Source organism: Sphaeramia orbicularis, chromosome 8 (assembly GCF_902148855.1).
Source record: "Sphaeramia orbicularis chromosome 8, fSphaOr1.1, whole genome shotgun sequence".
Taxonomy (NCBI): Eukaryota; Metazoa; Chordata; class Actinopteri; order Kurtiformes; family Apogonidae; genus Sphaeramia; species Sphaeramia orbicularis.
In genome coordinates, this window is record NC_043964.1 from 48,949,293 (window position 1) to 48,973,558 (window position 24,266).

General features: G+C 36.1%; 1 protein-coding gene across 2 annotated transcripts in view; it reads left to right on the forward strand.

The window, feature by feature from the left end:
* The window catches only part of LOC115424366 (WD repeat domain phosphoinositide-interacting protein 1-like), a 35,163-nt gene extending 17,199 nt beyond the window's left edge, over positions 1-17,964 (forward strand). For both annotated transcript variants that reach the window (XM_030141585.1, XM_030141584.1), the window contains exons 4-13: positions 1,335-1,431; positions 4,507-4,604; positions 5,957-6,049; positions 8,285-8,355; positions 9,469-9,576; positions 11,276-11,440; positions 11,691-11,798; positions 12,011-12,150; positions 13,545-13,645; positions 17,780-17,964. In XM_030141585.1, coding sequence (XP_029997445.1) covers positions 1,335-1,431; positions 4,507-4,604; positions 5,957-6,049; positions 8,285-8,355; positions 9,469-9,576; positions 11,276-11,440; positions 11,691-11,798; positions 12,011-12,150; positions 13,545-13,645; positions 17,780-17,830 — 1,032 coding nt within the window. In that variant the 3' untranslated portion in view covers positions 17,831-17,964. The remainder of the gene's footprint in view (positions 1-1,334; positions 1,432-4,506; positions 4,605-5,956; positions 6,050-8,284; positions 8,356-9,468; positions 9,577-11,275; positions 11,441-11,690; positions 11,799-12,010; positions 12,151-13,544; positions 13,646-17,779) is intronic.
* Positions 17,965-24,266: the final 6,302 nt, after the last annotated feature.

A 24,266-nucleotide genomic window follows, 5' to 3' on the forward strand; every position in this document is an offset into this window, starting at 1 on the left:
ACATAAAGGACTGAGTGACTTTGACAGTGGTCATATTGTAACAATACTGACTGATACCACATACACACCTTCAGAGGTCTGGTGGAGTCCAGGCCTTTCGTCAGAGCTGTTTTTGTGGAAAAAGGCGATTATACACACTATTAGACAAACAGGTGATGATAATGTTATGCTCCCATAGATGCTCAAGTGGTTGAGATTTGTTGTTTTTTTTTAGAAATTTTTGGTAGGTACTAACCACTTTACATTGGAAATGAATAACAACAGCTGGAGATTCTGAGTGTTTGGCCATTAGGCCATCACAGTTTCTCCCTTGGAAAAGTGTCTCACATCTATTCTTGCCCATGTTGCAAGTTTCCAACACATCAATTTTGAGATCTACATGTTCACTTGCTGCCTAATATATCCCACCCACTGACAAGTCCCATTATAAGGCGATAATCAAAATTAACACCACTTTGCCTGTCAGTGGTCAGAATGTTATGGCTGCGTGGTGTATGTTTTCTCTTCAAAATCTCAATGTGGGACATTCAAATCAAATCAGATTTTATTTATATAGTGCCAGATCATATCAAAAGTTATCTCATGACACTTTGCATTTAGAGCTGGTCGAAACCAGACTCTTAAGCCAATTTACAGAAACCCAACAGAATCCTCCAGGAGCAAATACTTGGTGATAGTGATGAGGGAAAAACTTCCTTTTAACAGCAAAAACCTTGAGCAGACCCTGACTCCTGGAGGATGGTTGTCTGCCTTGACCAGTTGGGGTTAAAGACAGAGGGTAAAGGAAGAGAAAGAGAGAGAGAAAGAGAGAGAGAGACATTGGGGACATTGTCTCAATATGCAGGACATCAAATGGTGACCATGGATGAAAATGCTGTCCAGTTAACTAGTCAGTCTACCTGTGGGTCTTTAGCTTAACCATTGGGGATGGATGCTCTAGCCCTTAAGTCATTCTGCTTATGCTTAAAAACATATAACCGAAACAATGGAGGGCATTATTAAGCTCTATTGTGAGAAATGATCTTAAACAGCAAAACATGTAAATACAAAGGTTCACTGTCCTCATCTTCAGTATTCTCTCATGTTACTGGTGTAGATGTGGAGTTTTGTGAGGTCACTGTCTCCATACAGCAGGTAGATTGTCATCCAAAATCTAATCTCCAAATATTACAAAGACCTGAACAATTGTGTTTGATTAACAAACTGAAAGGGCAGCTTTGAGGTCCCTTCATTGTCTCTTTCTACTTGTGAACAGTGTGGGTGTTGTTGTGACCCTAAGTAAGATGTGAGCCCATGTCAGTAAATAATCTAACAGTGGCTTCTGTGTCTTCCAGAGGCTTGTTGTGTGCCTTGAAGAGTCCATTTATATCCACAACATTAAAGACATGGAGCTGCTACAAACGCTTCTCAACACTCCACCCAACCCCTCAGGTAAGACCTGATACTAAATGAGCATGAGTTAAATAAAGCTGGACCATGATGTGCATTTCCATGTCATGTTATATATCATATCATGTTATATCATGTCATATCGTCATGTCAAGGTTCAAAGTTAATTTACTGTCATTCATTCAATGTAGCACATGAAAGAACAAAATGTGTACTAAGGTCCCAGCAATAAGATAAGAAATAAAATAAAATAGTAAAAATATCTAAAAACAGACACATAAGTAAAACGCATTCACCATTTAAAAGACATTCTGTAGCAGCCAAGAAAAATAAAGTGCAAGGCATGCATGACATAAAGTGCAGCTCTGTGATATATTTGAGGTAGGAATGGTAGATAGTTCATCAGTCTCACAGCCTCTGGAAAGAAGCTGCATTTCAGCCTTGCAGTCCTGGATTATTGTCATGTCATATTACATCATATATCAGTAATGATCAAAATAAAAGTCAAATCATTATTTCTTTCCAGTTCAAAGGTGGATTTTTAGTCCTGAGTAAAAGTTGAAGGAACCAGAAAGTGATTTGTGATTTTAATCTTAATTTAAGACTATAAAAAGTTGTAAAAGGCGAAACAAGACATCAGTGCAAAAGCCATTGTAACATGAAAATGTCAGAAAAGATTTAACAACAAATAATAAAGACATAAAATATGCAACAACATGAAAATTACATGACATTACAAGGCCTTCTAGGAAAGTGTCATAAAAGACAGAAACAAAATTATGTTAACCCTTTAAACCCTAAGCCTAAAATGGTCGGCCTGGACTCTTTTTCTTATTTTGACTAACTAAAAGTTAGAAAATATGCTGTGAGTGAATCCATTTGCCCATTTTTCCAGAGCACTTTTTTCTAGATCTTTCAAAATCTAGCAATCATTTACAATTTACTGCATGCTATGATACTGATAAAACGGCTTCTCCTCCAGCTTCTAGTGCAGGCGTAAGTGAAATTTCCGTAATGACCCAATAAAACCCATAAAGTGCAATGTCTCAGATTTCAGAAACTGTTGGAAACAGTGAAACAGTTACAGCCATCCAGACTGCATAATCGCAGGGTGTGTCAGCGATGTCAGGTTTTAAACAGTTAAAGATGAAATAAGACCAAAAAATGCAAATGGAGTAAATAAAACTCAATTAGATAAAGGTGTAAAAGACATCAAGAAAATGTCATGAAAGACGCACAAGATGAAAGCAGCTTAAAAAAACACAAAAGGATGAAAACATGGTAAAAGCTGTGTAGAGCAAAATGATTTTAAGGACATAATGACAAGAAATATGCACAGGACTCAAGAGCATGACTCCAAACACTCTTAAATGTTGATGAGATCTTTAATCCATGAGGAAGGCAGACACTTTCACAAAACAGCAAAGCTTAGATATCTACATTGGAAAGTAACAGATTGGATCTCTTGAGAGATAAACAAAGACGAACTGGCACAAGGACAACGACGCAGACAAACTAAATACACAAGACAGGTCAGGATGATGGGAGCACAGGTGTGGCACATTAGGGCAACGTAGACAATCACTGAGGTGGGAAAAACAGAGGGAGGAAGTGTAAAACTGACACAAGGAACAAGGTAAATAATACGAAAAAAACAGGAAATGAACCTAAGAATGCAGAAACACCACAACAAAAGACTTATGACTGAAGGAGACATGACACAAAAGTCAAAACAAGATGAAAACATGGGGAAAAAATCACGGTGAAAATGAGATAAAATATGTCAAAACAAGGCTAAGACAACAAAAAACAAGTTTTATTCTCTTAATCAACTGGATGGAAACACTAAAACATTTTGTTTAAATAAAAAAATAAGCCAAAATGAAGACAAGTAAAGACTAAATGTGTGTCATGTCATGGGAGTTTTTAGCACTCTGGACACAGTTTTGAAGCAAGAACACAACAACTGTTCAGAGAACGCAAACCTCCACTAAGCACCCCGAATGGTGTGCATGTGTGGATCGACTATTTCTTTTTCAATTAAACAGTTCAAGGTTGTTCCATACAGCAGAAAAAGTTGAAGCTTGGTACCAGTCGTGTGTATGTCAAATTATATTAAATTCCAGTCAATATTTGTTGAGTTATAATGAAAAATGTATCATAAATGGGATTTCCAATGTTAAAGTGAAATGTCCACAGAGTCCACATTCCACAGTGGATGGGGACAATTTTGTGCCAGATACAAGATATTGTTATAAGCTACGGGTGGATCAAATTGGAGGCTAATCGGAGTCGTTTTGAATTTTTTATGAATTTTCGAAATTGCTCAATGATGAGAGACAGGAAAATTGTAGATTTTGTGACCTTGCTGTGACCTTGAACTTTGGCCTACTTGGCCCAAAATTTAATGGGTTGGTCCCAGGGCCTAGGCCTATCTGTGGGTACAATTTGGTAAAGATTGTTGGAATAGTTTTCCTGTAAAGTTGCTAACAAACAAACAAACACAAAAAGCGAAGTTATCACAATACCTCCTGGTGGAGGTAAAACGTCACTGAATTGGGGTTAAGCATATATATTTTTACATATGCAATAATGTATGAGACAACAGACCGCACTGTCCAAAGCCTTCCCCCCTGCCGTCTGATCAACAGAAGAATTTTCAAAGCTTACATACATTTAGTCCTTTTCCATGTTAGGTGAACTATCAATTGGTCGATTACTTCTCAACTCCACCTATGTACACATTTTACCTTAAACAGTAGAAGGAAGAACCTTGGACAGTGAAGTTAGTGGTGTTTCTTTAAAGAGAAGGTAGACAGTAAGTCTGTGACTCATCAATTTGTAGACAGTGAAGAACACAAGCTTGACATGTAACAGCAGATGGTCATATGTTATGTCATGTTTAAAATGGGAATACTGGACACTTGCAACATTCTACTTTCTTCGTCAGTCACAATAAATTAATTAGAATTATAACAATATGAAAATATATCTTCTTAATAGTAACTGCCCTGCCTATAGTGGTATGTCACCATGCTCACCTACAGCTCATAGATGACTTCTTTGGCTCACTGTAAAAGTTCAGGTTGAAAACTTGCTTCATATGTATTTTCACAGGTCTGTGTGCTCTTTCTGTCAACCATTCCAACTCGTACTTGGCCTACCCTGGCAGTGCCACCATTGGGGAGATTGTGGTGTATGATGCCAACAATTTGGTAAGCAACAAGATCACCATTTCCTCCACGTAGTAATAGTGCATGGGCCTTTACCATCTAAATAGTCATTTTAGGACAGAAATAGAAAAAAAAAAACTGTCTGGAGCCAAAAGATAGCCTTATATATTTTACAAATTTATTTTATGAAGCTCTTTAGGATTAGTTTGAATGGAATATATGGAGAATAAATTGGGGTGGGCTTTTTTTTTTCAGAACCGTGCTTTGTCAGGGTTTGGTCATGGACATAAACAACCAGGAAGTCACATGGCTTTGTTTATTTCTACCACATAATCTTACTTGTATCATTTGTTGGTAAGCAGTGTTTCCTCACTTTCCTACATACCAGGGTGTTGAGACCAAAATCTAGCAAAACATATCCACGTTTTATAAATCTGAGCAATGTGGGCCACCATTTATATGACTGAAAACTGGTCACATCCTTGAAACTGAACTAATTTCCAGAACACAGCGATGCTCATTCTGTTTCACTCCGAGTGTCGTCTTCTCATACAACGTGTTGTGATACTTGTTCGGCTGAGACTATTCTCTCTGCTTGAGATATTATTCCTGGAACCTGAAAGTCTTTTCACTCTGGAGAATGATGCCCTTTCATTTGGTTATGTTCCACTTTGTTATTCATTCACAGCAGTTAGTGCTTATTGTTCAGCCTTTGCCAGATTGAACTGTGCTCATGTACCAAACACTTCAGGTTTCATCAGCTGATCGAGCATCAGTGAATGAGCAACCCCAGAAGCTCTGTGTTCTTTCATACAACAGTGAAGGGCCAGCAATGTGGAAAAAACTATGACTGGTGAAAACTGTGACTATGATTTAACTATGTGTAAATAAGGTACATTCAAAGATGGATGGATTTGTTTAAATGAAGAGCAGAACAACATGAAACAATACAGTTATATCTCTTTTTTAAACACTGCCATAAATGTCCTGGATTAAGCTGCTTTTCCTCATATATTTATTTAAACAACTTATTTTGTATATTCCTTTAAACTGATTTATGTTGTTACTGTGCTTTATTTCATCTGTTTGATTGTTCCATAATTTAACCAGTAAATGAGAACTGGTTCTCAATTGACCTACCTGGTTAAATATTGGTTAAATAAATCAAAAATAAATCAGTTTTATTTGCTGGTGGGGGAAAGCAGACTTATATAGGTGAACTTGACTTCAAATTATATCCATTACATCTACTTTAGCCCTACTTTTTCTCTAACCTCCCTGAACTCTTAAGTACATTTGCTTAGGGTTCAATTAAAAGGGTGGATGTGAAAAGATTTAACATGGTTAGTAAGGAATCTGAGTTGCATTTATGTTTGGCTTTGTCATCCTTTCAGACCACAGTGACACTGATCCCAGCTCATGACAGTCCTCTGGCAGCTCTCACCTTCAACGTCTCCGCCACCAGGCTAGCCAGCGCATCCGAGAAAGTAAGAAACATTCACAGATTCTAAAAAAAAAAACAGCTTATGTTTGGTGGCTATGAGCTCTCAGACCTCATGATGTCGACAGACTGTTTAGCATCAAATATGAGAAGTACTGCAAAGAACACTGAAGGTCTTAAGCCCAGTTCAGGTCAGAGATTTGTGATTAGACAAAACCATTGTAGAGTGAAGTTGCAGCAATGTGGATGGACACTTCCCAGCTTTTCAAATCAGTTTGGTTTCAGACCTTTCCATGATGTCTTTTCTTAGCATTAACCTTCCGGTATCTGGGTGAACATATTACGCACACTTTGCAATTCATGTTATAAACGCTCATATTGTTTTTCACAATTTGTATTGGGTCCAATTTCAAAAGTTGTTAATTGCTGCATAATTTTTTAAAATTTTGACCGACTAAAATCAGCACATTGTAAACAATAGCAAAATAACTACACTAACACCCTTCTCTGAAGTGAGTAAAAAGTGCGCATTGACATATTCTAGCTTTTAACATTAACAAAAATAATAATGCATATTAACCACTGTTGCTGTTAATCATTGAAATATGCCAGGCTGCAAAAATCAAAAATAAGTTATCCAATGTTATGTCGTATATTGGGAAAAAAAAGCTTTTTTGTGTTTTTTGCATTAAAGATATGGTTTGTTTACATTACAAACATGGCATTTAAAGGGTTAAAAAATATGACAGTTATTGAGTATTCGGTATTTTTGTTTATGGCTAAGTTGATGAAATACAAAAGAATTTAAAAAAATTTTTTAAGGAAACTATGAAAAACATTTTGACCTTACTACAGGACTGTGCAGATTACACCCTTTTGATGGTTAGGAAAGGCCTTTCTGGGCGGGACACCGGAGGGTTAATAAAATATAGCTGTTACCATGAAGTTCAGCATAGTTATCAGCTGTTTCTCCAGTAAATCCTGTTTTCATTTGACTGTTTTCTCTAATTGTTGTATCACCAACTCCTCTAACCAACACAAATTCTTTATTCTCAACCCTTAAATTTTCCATCCCGGTAATGTAATGATCTTTCAAGAGAGCGTCTAACCTTTGGTAGCTGGCAGCAACTTTCACTGTATTACCCATGTTTCATTATAAAACTAGAAGCACCTGGAGAGCGCAGACCTCCGCCAAGGCCAATCTGTGGGCCCCCTACCCCCGATCACCACCAAAATTTAATCATTTGTTCCTTATGCCAGTATCAGCCTTTCCTGAAATTTTCATCCAAATCCATCCATAACTTTTTGAGTTATCTTGCACACAGACAGACAGACAAACACACAGACAGACAAACAGACAAACCAACGCCAGCAAAAACATAGCCTCCTTGGCGGAGGTAATAAAGACAGTTAACAACTGTTTCTATGAGCCTGTTCTCACTCTCAAATCATCACTTTGTCCAGAGCCATTGGTGTGTATTTACAAAACCTGTTACATACTCCACAAGGACAGAGAAATTTCTTTTCACTCCCAGTGTATCAGGCCAAATTAACCCCTGCCCACATTAAACCTGGGTATAGTTTGGCCCAGGCCAGAGCATACCCAGGAGATAAACTCTCCTAGGCCAGACTATATCCCTCCAGGCCAGAATATACCCCTCTTCTGTAAAGAGGATTTGATTGTATTTACATTGTATATTTGGGACATCAGTGTATTTTCTTGGACACGTGTGACAGTACACCACCACTGTACAACTACCACACCTACTGTCCTTCTTATGACACTCTTTCAGAACACTCCAACCTGAGTGCATGATCCAGAGTAAGTGTGATGATTCAGGATGTTACGGCCTTTTATTATATTATGAACTGTCAAATTCCTTGACCATTATGTTATAATTGCATTATAATTTTTGGTTTTTGATGTGTTTTTATTTTAATGTGTAAACACAACTGAGAAGTGGGGTAGTAAACTGTGATCTTTGTGGAAGTCTAATATTTTTACTGATTAAAGTTTTTTTAGTTTTAATATTTAGGTCAGTTAGCTTTGTCACTTGACTTACCTGAAAAGCTAACCCCCCCAAAAATGTTGAAAAATTAAGTAATTCTAGCGTATATCACCCTGCACTACTGACTACTGACATGGGAGTTTATTGTGTGTGTGTGTGTGGGGGTGGGGTATGAATTGGCCATAATATACTTGTTTGCGAGTTCTCACAGCTTGTTCTCAACACACCATCTGGACAGAACTTTCTTCTCAAACACTTGTCTTTCTGTGCAGGGCACCGTCATCAGAGTGTTTTCCATTCCTGAAGGCCAGCGTCTGTTTGAGTTCCGCCGGGGTATGAAGAGGTAAGAGTTCAAACTTTGACCTGATTACAGAGTCTTGCCTTGCAGTCATATTGTCTTAACCCTTTCATGCATGAATTATGAGAACCTTAGGGTTTTTATTTCTCTTTAAAAAAAACAAACAATGCAATTGAAATTTTCTTTTATAAACCCATTTTTTATGGAGTTACAAATATATCCACTCAGCTGGACACCATGCGTTTAAATATATATTTAACAAACCAATATCAGAAAGTCATATACTGTGTGAAAACTCTGAAATAAAAACATTTTTAATGTTGCTAAGCTGATGTTTCCTCACATTTGAACATATTCTAATACGAGTTCTTGCTCACTTTTTGGAGATAATATGCAAAGAAACCAAAAACTTTTTGTTTTTAAAAAAAAAAAACTTAATTACACTATAATAACAATTAGCAATTGATTTACACTAAAACTTGTTACTGCAGATCAAGTTTATCAAGAACAGTAAAGTTATAGTGATGGTATGAATTCCAGTTAAAATGCAGCCAGTGATGCATGGCGTCCAATTTAGTGGACATAAGATTAATTGCAAATTTGTTCCAATATAAAATAAATATGTAGATTTTTTTGACAATGATGTTAATTCTTAGATATTACTTGATGCTAGCATATTTTTTCTACCTTCAGGGGTGTCCTGCTATAGAAGGATTTACAAGATATTCCTGGGATGTTCAGCATTTCTGACTTCCTGTCGGCCATCTTGGTTGAGTAAAAAAATTACACTTTCCACAACTGGCCAATAAGTGGCAGTGTATGGGATGACGTACAAACGTCCACTGTGTTGGCTGATATACAACTAAAACAACAAAACCCATGAATATAAAAGAGAACAGCTTTAGAATACCTGTCTAGCCTATGAATTTATTTATTTAATGTTCATCAAGTCGTTAGCCTCATAGCATAACTGCCTAAATCATATTTTTGGCCAACCAATGATATCTGATATTTGTGTAACTTTACTCTCCTCATACTGCTGCTTCATTTTATGTAGATACTGTGTCACAATTTGGCCAACAATATGACTTAGGTAATTATGCTATGAGGCTAACGAAGTGCTGGTGTGTCTGTCTGCATCTGTCTCTCTGAATGTAGGTACGTCACTATAAGCTCTCTGTCATTCAGCCCTGATGGCCAGTTCCTCTGTGCGTCCAGCAACACAGAGACGGTGCACATCTTTAAAATGGAACAAACGGGACCAAGGTACGAACACTACAGACGTCGCATTCTGAAATCATGTCAGTGTTGTATCTACTGCAGGGGTGATTCTTGGGTCAGAGGTCTAGGGGGGCTGAGCAGCCAGACTGCTGGTTGGCCAGGCAAGACACATTTCACTGTTCTGTACATTTTAATGCAATTTCAGACCATCATTCTCACATTCATTCTTGTGAAAGAAAAGCATAACACTTTTTAGGTAGGAAAGTCTGTGACTAAACCAGCAAATCTGATACAAGTTATTAGGGCCACATGATTAATCGATTTTAAATCGAAATCGGATTATTTAAATAGGACGATGTTTTAAAAAGGGTAATTGTCAAATCAAATTTCATCTCTCTTGTGTCTCCAGGCTACCGTAGGCTCCTCCTTCTAACTGTGAGAGCAGTCTCCACAGTCTTTGGTCTCCACACACCAGTACACAAATGGGGTTTGCTAAGGAGAGTGAAAAGTTTGTGGCTAAAAATAGCAAGAGCAAGTCGGTTGTGTGGAATTGGTACAGCTTTGAAGTTTCCGATGAGGACTAAACCATTTCTCGCTACAAACTCCACCTAAAGGCGGTGTCTGTCAAAGACAGCGGCAGAACCAACTTATTTCAGCACCTCAAACATCACACGCCAGAGTGGGAGCACACAATAACAACATGCAGACATCTGTTGTCTTTTGTAGTTTTACCCAGAAATCGAAAATCGAATTTTTAGAGAAAAAAATCTGGATTTTATTTCTGGCCAAAATTGTCCAGCCCTACAAGTTACTTAAATGCTGAGCCAACGCAAAAGAGGAATGGATTGGAATCATAAAAGAAATTACCCTAACCCTAGTGTCCAGAGGAAGACAACTCCTTTTGATACAGCAGCTCTTCAACATACACATATAGACATAAACAGTATATGTATGTTTCTGGAGTAAAACAACCCCCTATAGTGAGTACCAAAATACCAAAAATGGACCTTGGACTTATTTTTTGACTTTTATTTGAAATGCTATGTACAACATGTAAAACACATTACTTGAAGTTGACTTTTTCAATGTTTGTTTCTGCCTTTTTCCTTCTTGTCTGTATTATATAATACAAACTGCTCTCTCTCATCTCCCAGAGTCTCTCCCTGTTCTTCTCCTCCTTGTTTAATGAAAGGAAGCAAATAGTAAAGCATTTAGTTAATTAGGACAATGTAATGAAAATGTCCTGTTTAGAACAAAGTCCACTGATATATGTTAAGTGTACATGTTCTTCTGGAAAGCATTTAATGTGGGGAGAACACATGAATTCCATGATGTAGCCTATATATAAAATAATATTGTGAATGGAATGTTTTTCTTTCTCAGTTTAACAGTTACTGTTTGGCCACTAGTCTGTCCATTTTCTTACCTGGTTCTTCTTGATCTTGCTTTCTTTCCTGTCCTACCCTTCTTTTGTCTCTCCCTCTTTGCACAGATGATTGTGGCACTTAAATCACATTATGCAGGTCTAAAATTAACTGCAGTGTATTTCAGACCATTTATGAATGCCAGTACCTAAATAATAGATCTTAATCCCTGAACATCAAACTAACCAAAAAAATCTAGGTTGGAGCAAGGTACTTTGAATCAGATGTCAAAGTATTATTTTCCCTAAAACTGAGTCATTTGACTTGTTATTTACTACAGTATAAATGTAAAGAGCTCTTTTTTTTTCTCTCGGCTACAGCCGAGGGGATGAGGACTCCAGCTGGGGAGCCTATGTGGGGAAGATGTTCTCTACAGCCAGCAGCTACTTCCCAGCTCAGGTATCTGGTATGATGAGCCAGGACCGGGCCTTCGCCACCGTTCACCTCCTTGCATCAGGCCAGAAGAACATCTGCACCCTGGCTATGTGAGCTTTTGTCATTATGCTTGTTGGTGTGTGACTGTAGGCTCTGAGAGTTGACGAAGCTTCAACATTTTGTACAATTCTGAGATGCAAGATGGGGATGTTTTTAAGTTCAGGAGAATTGGGACAAGTATTATAGCTATACTAATAACTGTTAGCTTGAATAGTTGTGGTTTACTTTTAGATTGCACTAAGGTTAGTGGATCCACAACATAACACTAATGATTATGAAACACTTGACCCCATGTTTCAGAGTCCAGAAGCTTCCACGGCTCCTCGTAGCTACAGCTGATGGCCAGCTTTTCATCTACAACCTTGATCCGCAGGATGGAGGCGAGTGTGTACTGGCTCAGAAACACAGGTGAGGCTTCGTCTTTGGTTGGTAGAATGGATGGACTATAAAAGAAAACCAAACACAACTTAGTAAAAAAAAAAGAGGTTTTGGTCTTTGTACAGACGGTCACCTACCATAAGGCTGTAAAATAATGCTTGTCTTGGTACATCATTCATGCCATTTTTATTTTGTTGGATCTTTTATACAATTTTTGGGTTTTTTTTTGTTTCCTCTCATAGGTTGTTTGGTGTTGATGAGGACCAAGCTGAAGTGTCAGATCCTGAAGGGTCAAAGGTCACAGGACCAGCACAGACATGTCCAACATATGCTGCCACCGCTGCCTTACCTGCCACTGGTCCCATTACTGCAACCCTCACTGGTTTGTAGTCTTGAAGACATTTCTCCTCTTGTGAGTTTGTATGTGATAAGAAGAGTTTGGAAACCACATACAGTGATACAGTTATTGTTAAGTAATTACTGTAAATTGTGGGTTTTGCAAAAAAAAAAAAAAAAAAAAGCCTAATTTAAACAGACGTCTGTAAAACTTTTTGTACTGACTCTTGTTCTGCTGTCTGTGGTTTGACCAAAACAACAAGGTAAATCTTCACACATTTACAGTTAGCTTTATTAAAGAGGTGTTGCACTGGCCTCTGGCTTTGGTTCATGCAAACTGGGTATCATCACGAGGCTAAACCAGATGAAAATAAGTACACACTGGAGGTTTTCACAGCCCCACTTGTTTCCTAAATTAACCCATAAAGACCCAAGCATCAACTGCCGACCAAAAGTATCCACTGATCTAAACTGTTTAATACCTGTTAATCCACTAATCCTATCAATACATGTAAACAATTGGTGTAAAATACAGTTTGTCACCTTCTCATGTGGTCATCAGATATGACCCACTTGGATGTTCAGAAGCTCCATAGTGAATGTGGAAACACCATCATCTTCGACATCATTGATTCACCAGTAAAACCCATGAATTGGATAAAGGACAGTGGATGGAGACACTTGTTTTTATGTTCATTTAATGATATATTTAGTTGAAAAAGTCACTCTCTCCTAATTCTTTTCTGATTTGATTTGAATAGCTTTTGGATTAATATATAATATTGGATCAATATAGGAAAATATCAGATTTTCACTGAAAAAATGCAAAATGCAGAAGATAATATTATAATGAATGGTGATAAATCACTTGGAAAAGAAAAAAAAAAAAACATTTGAAAGTTGTGACAAAGTTGTGGGTCTTTAAGGGTTAACATTAAACACAAAACTCTCCAAAATCACTGTCAATGATCACATCCAATTGTAGTATAGTTAGAGAGCCCACCAGGGTCTGTATTAGCACCCCTTTGAGTCTGCTGCTCAAACATGCAGATAACTGCAAGAACCTGCAGTTCCTTGACTGGCTTGTTTGCTATCACTATCAGCAAGTCAACAACCATAGACCCCCAAATTAGAATGTCACAGCAGATGCTCCTGGTTAACTCCTGTGTTTAATTTGTGTTGAGGTTTTAAGATCTGCATAATGTAGGGGGTGGCCACAGTGACAGCTAACATCAGTCACTTCTGGCTCTAAGAACGTATCATTACAACTAAAATGTAAACTCAAGGCTTACATCCACTACTTCAGTCAAAGTATTATTTTAAAACTGCATAATCAGCCTTAACCCAAAAACCATGACTACAGTATATTTTGTATTTGGTCAAAGTAGGCTGTTTATCAGTAGGCTGTCCATCACAGTTTGTCTGCCTCTTGTTTGCTAGGTTACTCTGAGGACGGTGGTGCAAAGAAAGGTGAAATCATCCCAGAGCATGAGTTCGCAGCCGGCCCTGTGTGTCTGGACGACGAGAACGAGTTTCCTCCTGTGAGCATCCAGAAGTGCTGACTTTCAGCTATAGCATTGTTACTTTAGGATGAATGCTGTCATGCAAAAAATGGTTGTTGTAAGCGAATCAGTCCTCTAGTACAATTCAGACACGACCTTAATGCTGAATTTGGTTTAAAAAATTTGCAAATGTGAGCTGTTTGTGATATTAACTTCAATTATTCTGTCAGTTACTGACATTATTTCCACCAGAAATCAATTTTTCACTTGAATTTACTCTTACCTGGGGCTGGGGCATGAAACCGCTATTATTGGTATCATGATACACACTGCCCAGCCAAAAAAAAAAAGCTACCTGCATTTAGCCAGCATGTGATTAAGATCCTTCCATTGGATAATGAGGCATACGCTGCCTGTCGGGGGCTGACACCAAGGGTATATCCCTGAAATTCGCCCAATCCTTTGCTCCCCCAACCATTTGGAAAAAACACACCACCTGGTGTCAAAATGTAACATCATGTAAACTAAAAGTAGTGACATGAAGAAAGAGAATTGTTAGACAATCGATATGAACTCAGTTTGAGCTACATGGACCTGATAGCGGCAGTATAATAGTCAGAGAACCAGTTTTTCCCCTCAAAACTCCACCTAGTGAATGAAAATGACACCATATGAACTCTGGACAGTAGTGAGTAAATGGACATTTGTAAGGCGATCAATATGAACCAAATTGTATTTCAACTAAAGCGCCCCTATTTGGATGACTTATAATACTCATAGAGAAGCTGAAATCGATAGAGTTCTTCCACTAGGAGTCCCCTATGTTGGTTATCAAGGCAGAAGAAATCCAACCAAATCTGTCTTAGTTATCGTGTTTACATGAAGGATATCCGGTGGCGGTGTTCAGGATAAAACCATAATATCCCAGAAACTCCATTTTGGGGATATTATTACTGCAGTGAATGCAGTGTTTCCAACTCCTCAGTAAGGAAAGTATCTGTTGTCTGTTCTAAAGGTTGCTGGAAGTTGGTAAATGACATCATCACCCAATTTGCATAATCAAAAATGTACATGTAATTGTAATAAATGATGTAGGAGAGAGGAATAACATTGTGCTGGAGACAAAAGTGAGTATAAAAACGCCGTAATTATGTTTAAAACTACAAATGAACTATACTCTATCAATTCTTGTTTTTTTTAATGTCCCAATTCCAACCCTCCTCCCTTTTTGGGGCTTGAGGACTGACTAAAGGGACCCAGAAGAGAGACACTGCAGGAGTTACTTAAGTTATTTATTTATTTGTTTGTTTAGTTTTTATCTTCATTTTCTTCAGTTTGGTTTGGTTTTTAAGTTTACACAGTAAAACATGAACATTTTTAACAATAACATTTTTAATTTTCAGTCTACATTAACAATCTAAATGGACCAAAAAGAGACAATAGAGAAAACTCATTGTCAGTGGGAGTCGTATATATTCAGTGCAGTGATTTGTTTTAGGTAAAGAACGATATGTGCCTTCATGACAGTCTCCAAAAGTCTCCAGTAACACCAGAAAAAGTTGATACATTTGTCACTAGTTGCTAGAGTCTCTAGAGGGATCTGAAAAATAACTAAATATACCAACGAAGTGTGTAAGTTGGAAACACTGACTTTTACAGCTACAGACAGAGAAAATCATTTGGTGTCATTTGGAGGAAAAATGTGTGTGTGTTTTAGAGTTTGAGTCACCTTTCAAAAGTTTCCAAAAGTTTCCAAACAAATTTTAAAAGGAACCAGATTTGTTGGTGGGTGCTTTATGGAGAATAAAAAAACAAACAACTAGGGTCTAAAGTTGTCTGAAAAGGTTCTAAAAGGTTCTAGCAACGAAAGTGCTATGTTGGCATCACCATGTGAATAATGTTTCAGGTGGAAACAACTTGTGTATTTATGTCTAACTAATGCAGTGAGTGTCTATCATTTCTTAAACAACCTTCAGTTTATGAGGGTCCATAAAGGTTGGACTGTGGTCTGATGAGTCCAGACTGACCCTGTTCCAGACTGTGGCCACAGACGTATCCAAAGATGACAATACCAGGGTTCATCAGGCTTAAATTGTGAAAGAGTGTTTCAGGAAGTATGAGACATTATTTTCACACATGGGATTGGCCACCACAGGGCCCAGGCCTGAATCCCATTGGGAATCCTCAGGGATGACCATATGCAGTGGTCTGACTCAATCATCAATACAACCATGATCAAAAACTAATGTTGGATGGAAATGGATTGAGATAAATGTAGTCACATGTATTTTGACATTGCATAAACAATACTATGGCCATAATCAAAGTTAAAGGCGGTTCAGTCAAATATTGTGTGGGAGTTTTTCTTTATGGCCAGGCTGTGTATTTATACATTGTGATATATATTATAGTATTGTATTATATTATTGCATTTATTGCAACAATTTTTTTTTGTGCCTTTAGGGTTCCTTTTGTCAGATAAATCAAATGTTTCAGTATTTACATCTTGCTACATAAGAACTCCTTTTCATCTGGTTGTATCCTTGACATTTTCATCTCATGTCTTTTATCGTAATTTTGTTTTTTGTTATTTTTTATATTTTTTATCTTTTATGTTATTTCCACCTTGTGTCTTCTACATTGTTATGTCATTTTTGTTACTTTCATCTTTGACTCATTCTACATTGTTTTCATCTTGTTACATCTTTTACAAATAACCATCTGGTTTCTTTAGTTTTCATTCGAGAGCAAAAATCACCCATCAAACTACAGAGAAATAATGTTTTGATGCTAATTGTGATAATTTTTTATGTTGATTGACATTAAAATGTTTATTGTCAGAACATTTCTGGCCATATTGTTCAACTGTAGCCCTACCAAGTTAAAGCTGATGCAGCTGAATGAAGCTCCTCATGTTCCATGGATGCTCTTTATGCTCTTTTGGATGTTTGTTAAATTAGGTTAAAATTCGGTTAGGGATTAAAATGTTATTGTTACATTGTATATATCAGATATGTTACTTCCTACAGAAATATGACTGTAATAATTGTACTTATATTAATAGTGTAATATTGTACTTGTTAAAGCCACAATAACAAATTAATGTTTTAATCCTGTTCCATTATTTCCAAGACACAACATTCCTTTGTGAATCATTTTTCCATGATCCAAACAATGACTTGTACTTTTCTTCTTCAGTCAGTCGTAAAGGCTTATGTGCCGATTTACATTTTTTAGGCTTTTTTAGGCTCAGATTATAGATATATGTGCAGAAAAAGGCTGGAATAGTAGGAAACAACTATGTCAAACCAACAAAAGGACCATTTTAATAGATTTTAGCTGTGCATATTGCATATTCAGTATTTTGTGCGTAATAGAAGATTTACTGGAACACTTTTGTGCCTATGATTGTCTGCCTTATGTGAAATCATATAGCACTCACTAATGAAATGAAAATTAGACACCTGGTCTCCTAATTTCAAGTAAAGACCTTATACTTTTGAGGTAAAAAGTCGACATTATGAGAAAATTTAAGCTTTGTTTTCAACATATTTAAATATTTGCTTTATTTATGGATCATTTAAAACCACATATGCTTCTTTGACTTTCACTCCAACCAAAAATTTGCCTTTAAACTATTAAGAGATAATGATTTGACATTTATTGTGATAGTTATCGCTATGGACTGATATTAAATGGAATAACGGTTTTGGCCAAAAGGCACCTTGACCTCACAAAACACATTTTAGGCCATAACATGACACAATTTCACACAATATATGACAAAAATTAAGTGATGGCTTTTTCTATCCAAAAGGTCAAAGGTCAGCTTCACTGTGACATCATTATGTTGTGTAAAAAAAAAATCCTTTTGTGTCCATTTTATGGTATGAAAATGATTTACTTGAAATAAATCTACATAATTACCCAATCATTTGTCATAATTACAGGGTCTTTTCTCCAGTAGGCTGAGCTCAGGGTTTTGTTACAACAGTAAGTGCATAATAGGTTTTCTTTTGCGAATGCCATGTGCTTCCATGTGTCTCTTCATGTCAGTATCCCCATCATTGGCCAGTTCACTTTGTCATATGTCCATTATGTATAAATGCGAAACTGCTACATTGTGTCAACTTTTTCTCCTCATCTAACAAGTGTATTCGTGTGTTTTGGTAGATTAATTGGTGTCGCGACAGGACCGGAGGCGGCCAGGGGAGACACTCGTGATTGACACTCGAGACAGACAATGAGACCAACCTCAGTTTTTCATTGTGCCAAGTTATTTTTTTTTAATTTAGAGAAATAATAAGACTGATTAACAACAGCATTAGAGCTGATGTGGAAAACAAAACACTGACCAAGAAGTAAGGAATTAATCAGCGATAATCACAATCTAGTCCTCATGTTACATAATGAATTTGGTGAAGGTTAAACTGATGCAGGGTTCCCACAGTCATGAAGAAAGTCCTTCTGATGGTTGTCCTTTGGTTTGTGTCATTTGTCATAAAACTGTTGTATTATTAAAGTCTTTAGAATAGGGGTGTCAAACTCATTTTAGTTCATTTCTACATTCAGCCCAGTATGATCTCAAGTGGGGCAGGCCAGTCAAATAACAGTGAAAACAGTGAAATTACCTGATGAAAATGTTTACATCTTCAAAGTATCCTTTAAAAATGTGAATAACATGAGCACCCTGAAATTTCTTGAGGTAAAGTAAGTGCAATTTTAACAATATGTTGCCTCAGCTTTTCATTTACACACGGGCATTACAACTGACAGACCACAGTGGATCTACAAATACACAAAGCATTTAGTAACAGAGAATACTGGTCAAATTGCACTTCTCTTAAGACATTTCTTGTTCGTATTTGTTCAGTTTGTTCACATTTTTTCTGAAAGGATATTTTGTAAATGTAAATTTTTTCATGTAATTTTACTTTTTTACTCTAAAACAAAGAGAAATATTTGGGGTTGGCATTATTTATAGGTTATTGTGATAGTATTTTAATGGTGTGATCCACTTGAGATCAAATTGGTCTGTATGTGGAACTTGAACTAAAATAATTTTGACTTCCATGACTGTTCATATCTTCAGAGTAATTTTTGTATTTTACAAATTCATCCCACAGGCCAAATTGGATCCTTTAACAGGCCAGTTTTGGCCCACAGGACACCCCTGCCTTAGAAAAGAGCTCATTATTTAACTGTTTTTTACTATTTAATTTTCTACAGATAATGATGAACTAATATTCTCTAATGTTTATGTGCTTTAAGGTTGTGAATGGTCATGGAAATTACGTCGCCAGTCCTTGAAATGTTTTTTGTTTGTTTGTTTTTGTTTTTTTAGTTTACTATTATTGTTAGGGGTTTTTTTTGTTTTTTGTAAAACTGTGTGGGAACCCTGCCTCTGATTGTATCCAACAGCATCTACATTCCCTCCAGCTTCAAGTCTAGTTTCCAACCTGTAAACTGTGAGGAATATTCCATAGTTTATACTGTAGATGTTGTTTTCCAAACAAAATCAGGGAGTTTCTCTTTATTAAATGTGTTTATGGAAATATGAGGTGCATGCTGGAGCATAAATATAACCAGTTTTAAAAGCTTTATTACTTGACAAATATTTGTATTAAATTACATTACTGTAGCATTTTTTGTTTCCATCATAAATAATATCATATTATAGTTTATATATGCATTATTAAATTGTACTGTATTGACATGTACTAAATATTTCCGTTAATACCTCCTGGATTTACATCAGAAGGTGTCTATGTACTGTAGAGTTGTTTGTGCCTATCATCATTTGTGAAAGAGCAAAGTATTTTTTTGCTTATTGCACAAGACCAAAACACGTGAAATAAAAAAGAGTGGTGTGAACCTATGCAAAAGGAAAAAAATGTGTCTTATTTTATTTCATTTTCTGTTTGGTGTTATATAATGGGAGGACAGATAAGGTGTTGAATGACATAAATGCCTCTATGACTATTGCGTAAGATAGATTAGTCACAGGATGAGTATTTCTCAATATTTACAGATACTGAGAGCTGTTAAAAGGTATCAAACTACACAAGTACAGTACACAGTGACCTATTAATATTCTGACCTGTAGTATGATGTCCTGAAATATATAACCAGGCGATCAAACAATAACTGTCAGTGCAATCACTGATATTAATGTGCAGTTTTATTTTGTTTTGTTTTGGGGGTTTTTGTAATTAAAGTTAACTTTATTCATATTCTCAGATAAATCTCTTTAACCCTTAAAGACCCACAACTATTTTTGTCACAACTGCTAAATGATTTTTTTCTGTCTTTCCTAAGTGATTTATCACCACTTATTATATCATCACATGCATTTCGATTTTCTTCAGTGAAAATCACGTATTGTCTTATATTTAATTTACTGGTCATGTAGATTTTCATAGAAGCCCAGAGTAAATTCAATGGTTATATCAAATCACAAAAAAATGAGGAAAAAAAAATGACTTTTTCGACAAAATATATCATTAACTGATAAAGTGTGTCTGTCCACTGTCATTTATTGAACTCTATGACTTTTACTGATGAATCAACGTTGTAGAAGATGACGGTGTTTCCGCGTTCACCACGGAGCCTCTGAACGTCAAAATGGATCATATCTGATGACCATGAAAAGATGACAAACTGTATTTTACAAAAATTATTTACATGGATTGATGGGATTAGTGGATCAACAAGTATCAAACAGTTTAGATCAGTAGATGGTTTTGGTCAGTAATTTATGGGTTAAATTACAATGGCTTAATATTAAAACATAATTTTATGAGCCAACAAAGTTACAAGTTGTGGCTAAGACAGTGAAGAAACATCTAGTGTTGTATTAACCCACAAAGAAAAGATCTGAGCCTTTATGAACATCTACATAATCAGTACATTAAATATAGGAAAATACCTGATTTTCACTGAAAAAAAAAGCAAAATAAAGAGAATAATACTAACAATTTTATTATTTAGGTTTATTTATTAGCTACTTTTAAAATTTGTTTGGAAACTTTAAGCAGCTTTTGAAAAGTGACTCAAACACTAAAACACCAACATGTTCACTCTAAATAACACAAAGAGATTTTCTGTCACGGTCATAAAAACTCACTGTCTTTGAAGCTGCAAAAGTCAGTGTTTCCAACTGAGATGCTGTGTTGGTACATTTAGTGATTTTTTCAGACCCCTTTAGAGACTCTTTATCAAAAAAGAGACAATTCTATCAACTTCTTCTGGTGTTACTGGAGACTTTTGGAGATTCTGATGTGAAAGCACATATTGTTCTTTATCAATCAATCAATCTTTATTTATATAGCACTTTTGATACATAGGACATAGCACAAAGTGCTTTACATATAAGTTTAAAAATCAGAACCCTACCCACCCACCCACCCAAACACACACACACACACACACACAAGCACACACACATTTAAAAAGACTGACTGAGCACGAGGGGACCAGAAAGTAAAAGTAAAAGAGGAGGTGCTGTCTTAGGGAGCCATCCGCACCAGGAGGAAGCCACCGACCCTGGCAACCAGGTGCCAGCGACACAGTGCCGCATCCCAACCAGTGGGAGAGGGCCAACTGCCGCTGCATCATTTATCTAAAACAAATCACTGCACTGAATATAAATCACTCCCATTGACACCGACAGTTTTCTCTATTGTCTCTTTCGGTCCAATTAGATTGTTAATGTAGACTCAAAATTAAAAATGTTATAGTTAAAAGTTTTCATGTTTTACCGTGACTTGTTGTCGTCTCCTAACTGGACTGTAAAGTTAAAAACCAAACCAAACTAAAGAAAATGAAGATAAAAACTAAACAAGCAAATGCATGAGTAACTCCTCCAGAGTGTCTCTTTTTGGTCACTTAAGCCCTTCCCCAAGCCTGGATAAGGGAGGAGGGTTAGAACTGGGACATTAAAACAACCTAAACTTGATAGAGTATAGTTCATTTGTAGTTCTAAACATATTTAGGGTGTTTTCATGCTTACTCTTTGCCTTTCCCACAATGTTATTCCTCTCTCCTACGTCGTTTATTACAATTACATGCACATTTGCAATTATGAAAATTAGGTGATGATGTCATTTAGCACCTTTTGGTGACTTTTAGGACAGAATAAATGCTTTGTAAATATGTAAATAATATTTCATTTTAATTCTAATTCTATATTTATATAAATATGCATAAAATACCAAATTTCCTATTTTTTCTGTCTTTTTCTCTGTATTTGCTTTTTGTATGCTGTTGCTGTTAGCTGTGAAATTTCTCCATGGTGGGATAAATAAAGTCATATCTGATCTTATCTGATCTTATCTTTGCTTACTGATGAGTTGGAAACACTGACCACCACTCTATTTACCACTTTCCCGTGTCAGTAAGCTTGCACAAGAGTGTGAACCTGCTTTGACCATTTTATTTTCAATATAGAACTATAAAGCAAAGGGGACTTATATCTCTCATATCCCTTACTGATAAAGTCCACCAGCTCAACACTTGCTTACATGCTCACATTTCTGCTGTTTGCTCTTATGCCATCAAACATCTTGAGGTCCTTACATAATGAACCCTGACCTCAGCCTAGTGTACAAAAAAGCAGTTATCAGTTATTGTTCTGTTGTAAATTGGCTCCATGTATGTGTTCTTTATGATTATAGTCTCAGGTTGCGTATTGTTACACAACCCTGTCGAGTTCCTGGGAAACTATTACAACCAGCTGTAACTTCAGACTATGACAGACAATGGACCGCTGAAGGAGGACAAAGATGAACCATCTCAAACAATATAGAAAAACATTTCTATGCAAGAAACTGTTTTGTTTTTGTTTGGTTTTATTTTTAGAATGTTACTATGGAGTTATTATAATTGACATCACTCCTGCATGGACACATTGTCAAATCCCAACCCATTTAAATTTGGATATTACAACAATTTCAAAACTAAATGTTAAAGAAATATGAGGTATAATATATGCCCTATAGAGAAAAAAACATAAAAATGTCATTTTAGCAATTGTAGAATACTATTTCTGGTGGATTTACAATTACAAACACTATGAATAGTGCTAGACACTGCAGATGCAGAGGCTGTAATCTGTCATGTTGTTGAAGTTTATTCTTCACATTGTGTAGATTTGTCCATAACACTGGTCCAAAGGTGTCTGTGCTGACCTCGATCTACTGCAGGTCTTAGACTGATTTATACATCTGGATGTACTGTTTCAGTTACAGGTTCATTACACAACACAATAACACACACATGCAAAATGAGGTGTGATGTCATCATTGTCATTATGTCCACACAAATACACTCAAAGCATAGTTTTTAAAAACCTTCACTTTGAAAAGATAAAATAAGATAAGATATGACTTTATTGAACCCACTGTGGGGAATTGCAGTGTTTACAGCAGCAAAAATACAAAAAACAAATAGCAGAAAGACAGATAGGAACATGTAAGACTGAAAAAGGAAAATATAAAAGGCAGTCTTCTATTTATATTACTTGTTCTGTACATGCATACATATTGTTTACATATTTGCATGCATTTTTAAAAATCACTGTTTTGCACCAGACTGTTTACGCATAGGAGAAGTATCCAAACATGCAGAAAAATATCTATTTTGTGCAACATCCACATTTGTGTGGACAGAAGTATCAGTCCAGTAGCCTGCTGTTTGGGCCTGTCAGTTCTAATTAGTGTATTTAAACATTACAGGAAGGTGACTTTACAGTTATCATACACAACTTTTGTCAAGTCACTGAAATTACTTGGTGATCAATATAAGCATCAGTTAACAATGTAATCAGTGTTCAGCAAGTTTGTTTTAGCTCGGTGAATTTCAACGCAATCTCTTTCTCAGTTCAACCCTTGTGTCCAAATTTGGTCACTTCTGCAGATGCTTCCAAAAAGGAAAGTGTTGATAATCAATAGAACTACAGCTATCAATTATTTTTGTGAAATCAAATAATCTATTGATTACTTTCTTTGATTTGATTCCATTAAATGATTATTTGAATAGGCTAAAAATAAAAATGGTAAAAATGTGAAATGTCTAAAAATGACAATTAAATTCTCCTTTATTCCAGAACTAGCTGAAACAACAACCATAAGTATAAAAGTACAAGGACATATAAAAAATATCTATATAGAAATAACAACAATAACAACAGTATAAAAGTACTGTTAAAAAAAAAAAAAATCTATAGATATGAACAACAACAAATAAGTCACTTGACATCTACAAACAATATCGACTTCAATGCATTTGGATCCAACTTACTAACAACTTAAAATTGAACTAACATACAACTGAAAAATATAAATACAATACGATAAAGGCTTTTTAATATTTGTGTGAAAGTTAAAAAGTTTATAATGATAAGTAATGGTTCCAATGTAGAAAAGTGAACGTATAAATATTTTCTGCCTCATCTCTCTTCTGAGCTATGCTCCATGTTGTTTGTGTTGATCCTAGCATCATATGCGTCCGTGTAAAACACAACAGTGGAACCAATGTTTAGTGACGTGAAATTAAGGAAAAGGAAATTTTGATTCGGGAAAATCGTAATCGAATAATTTTTAAAATCAATTTGGGTAGGTTAATCATTGCATCTCTGATAATTAAAATGCCAGAGGCTTCA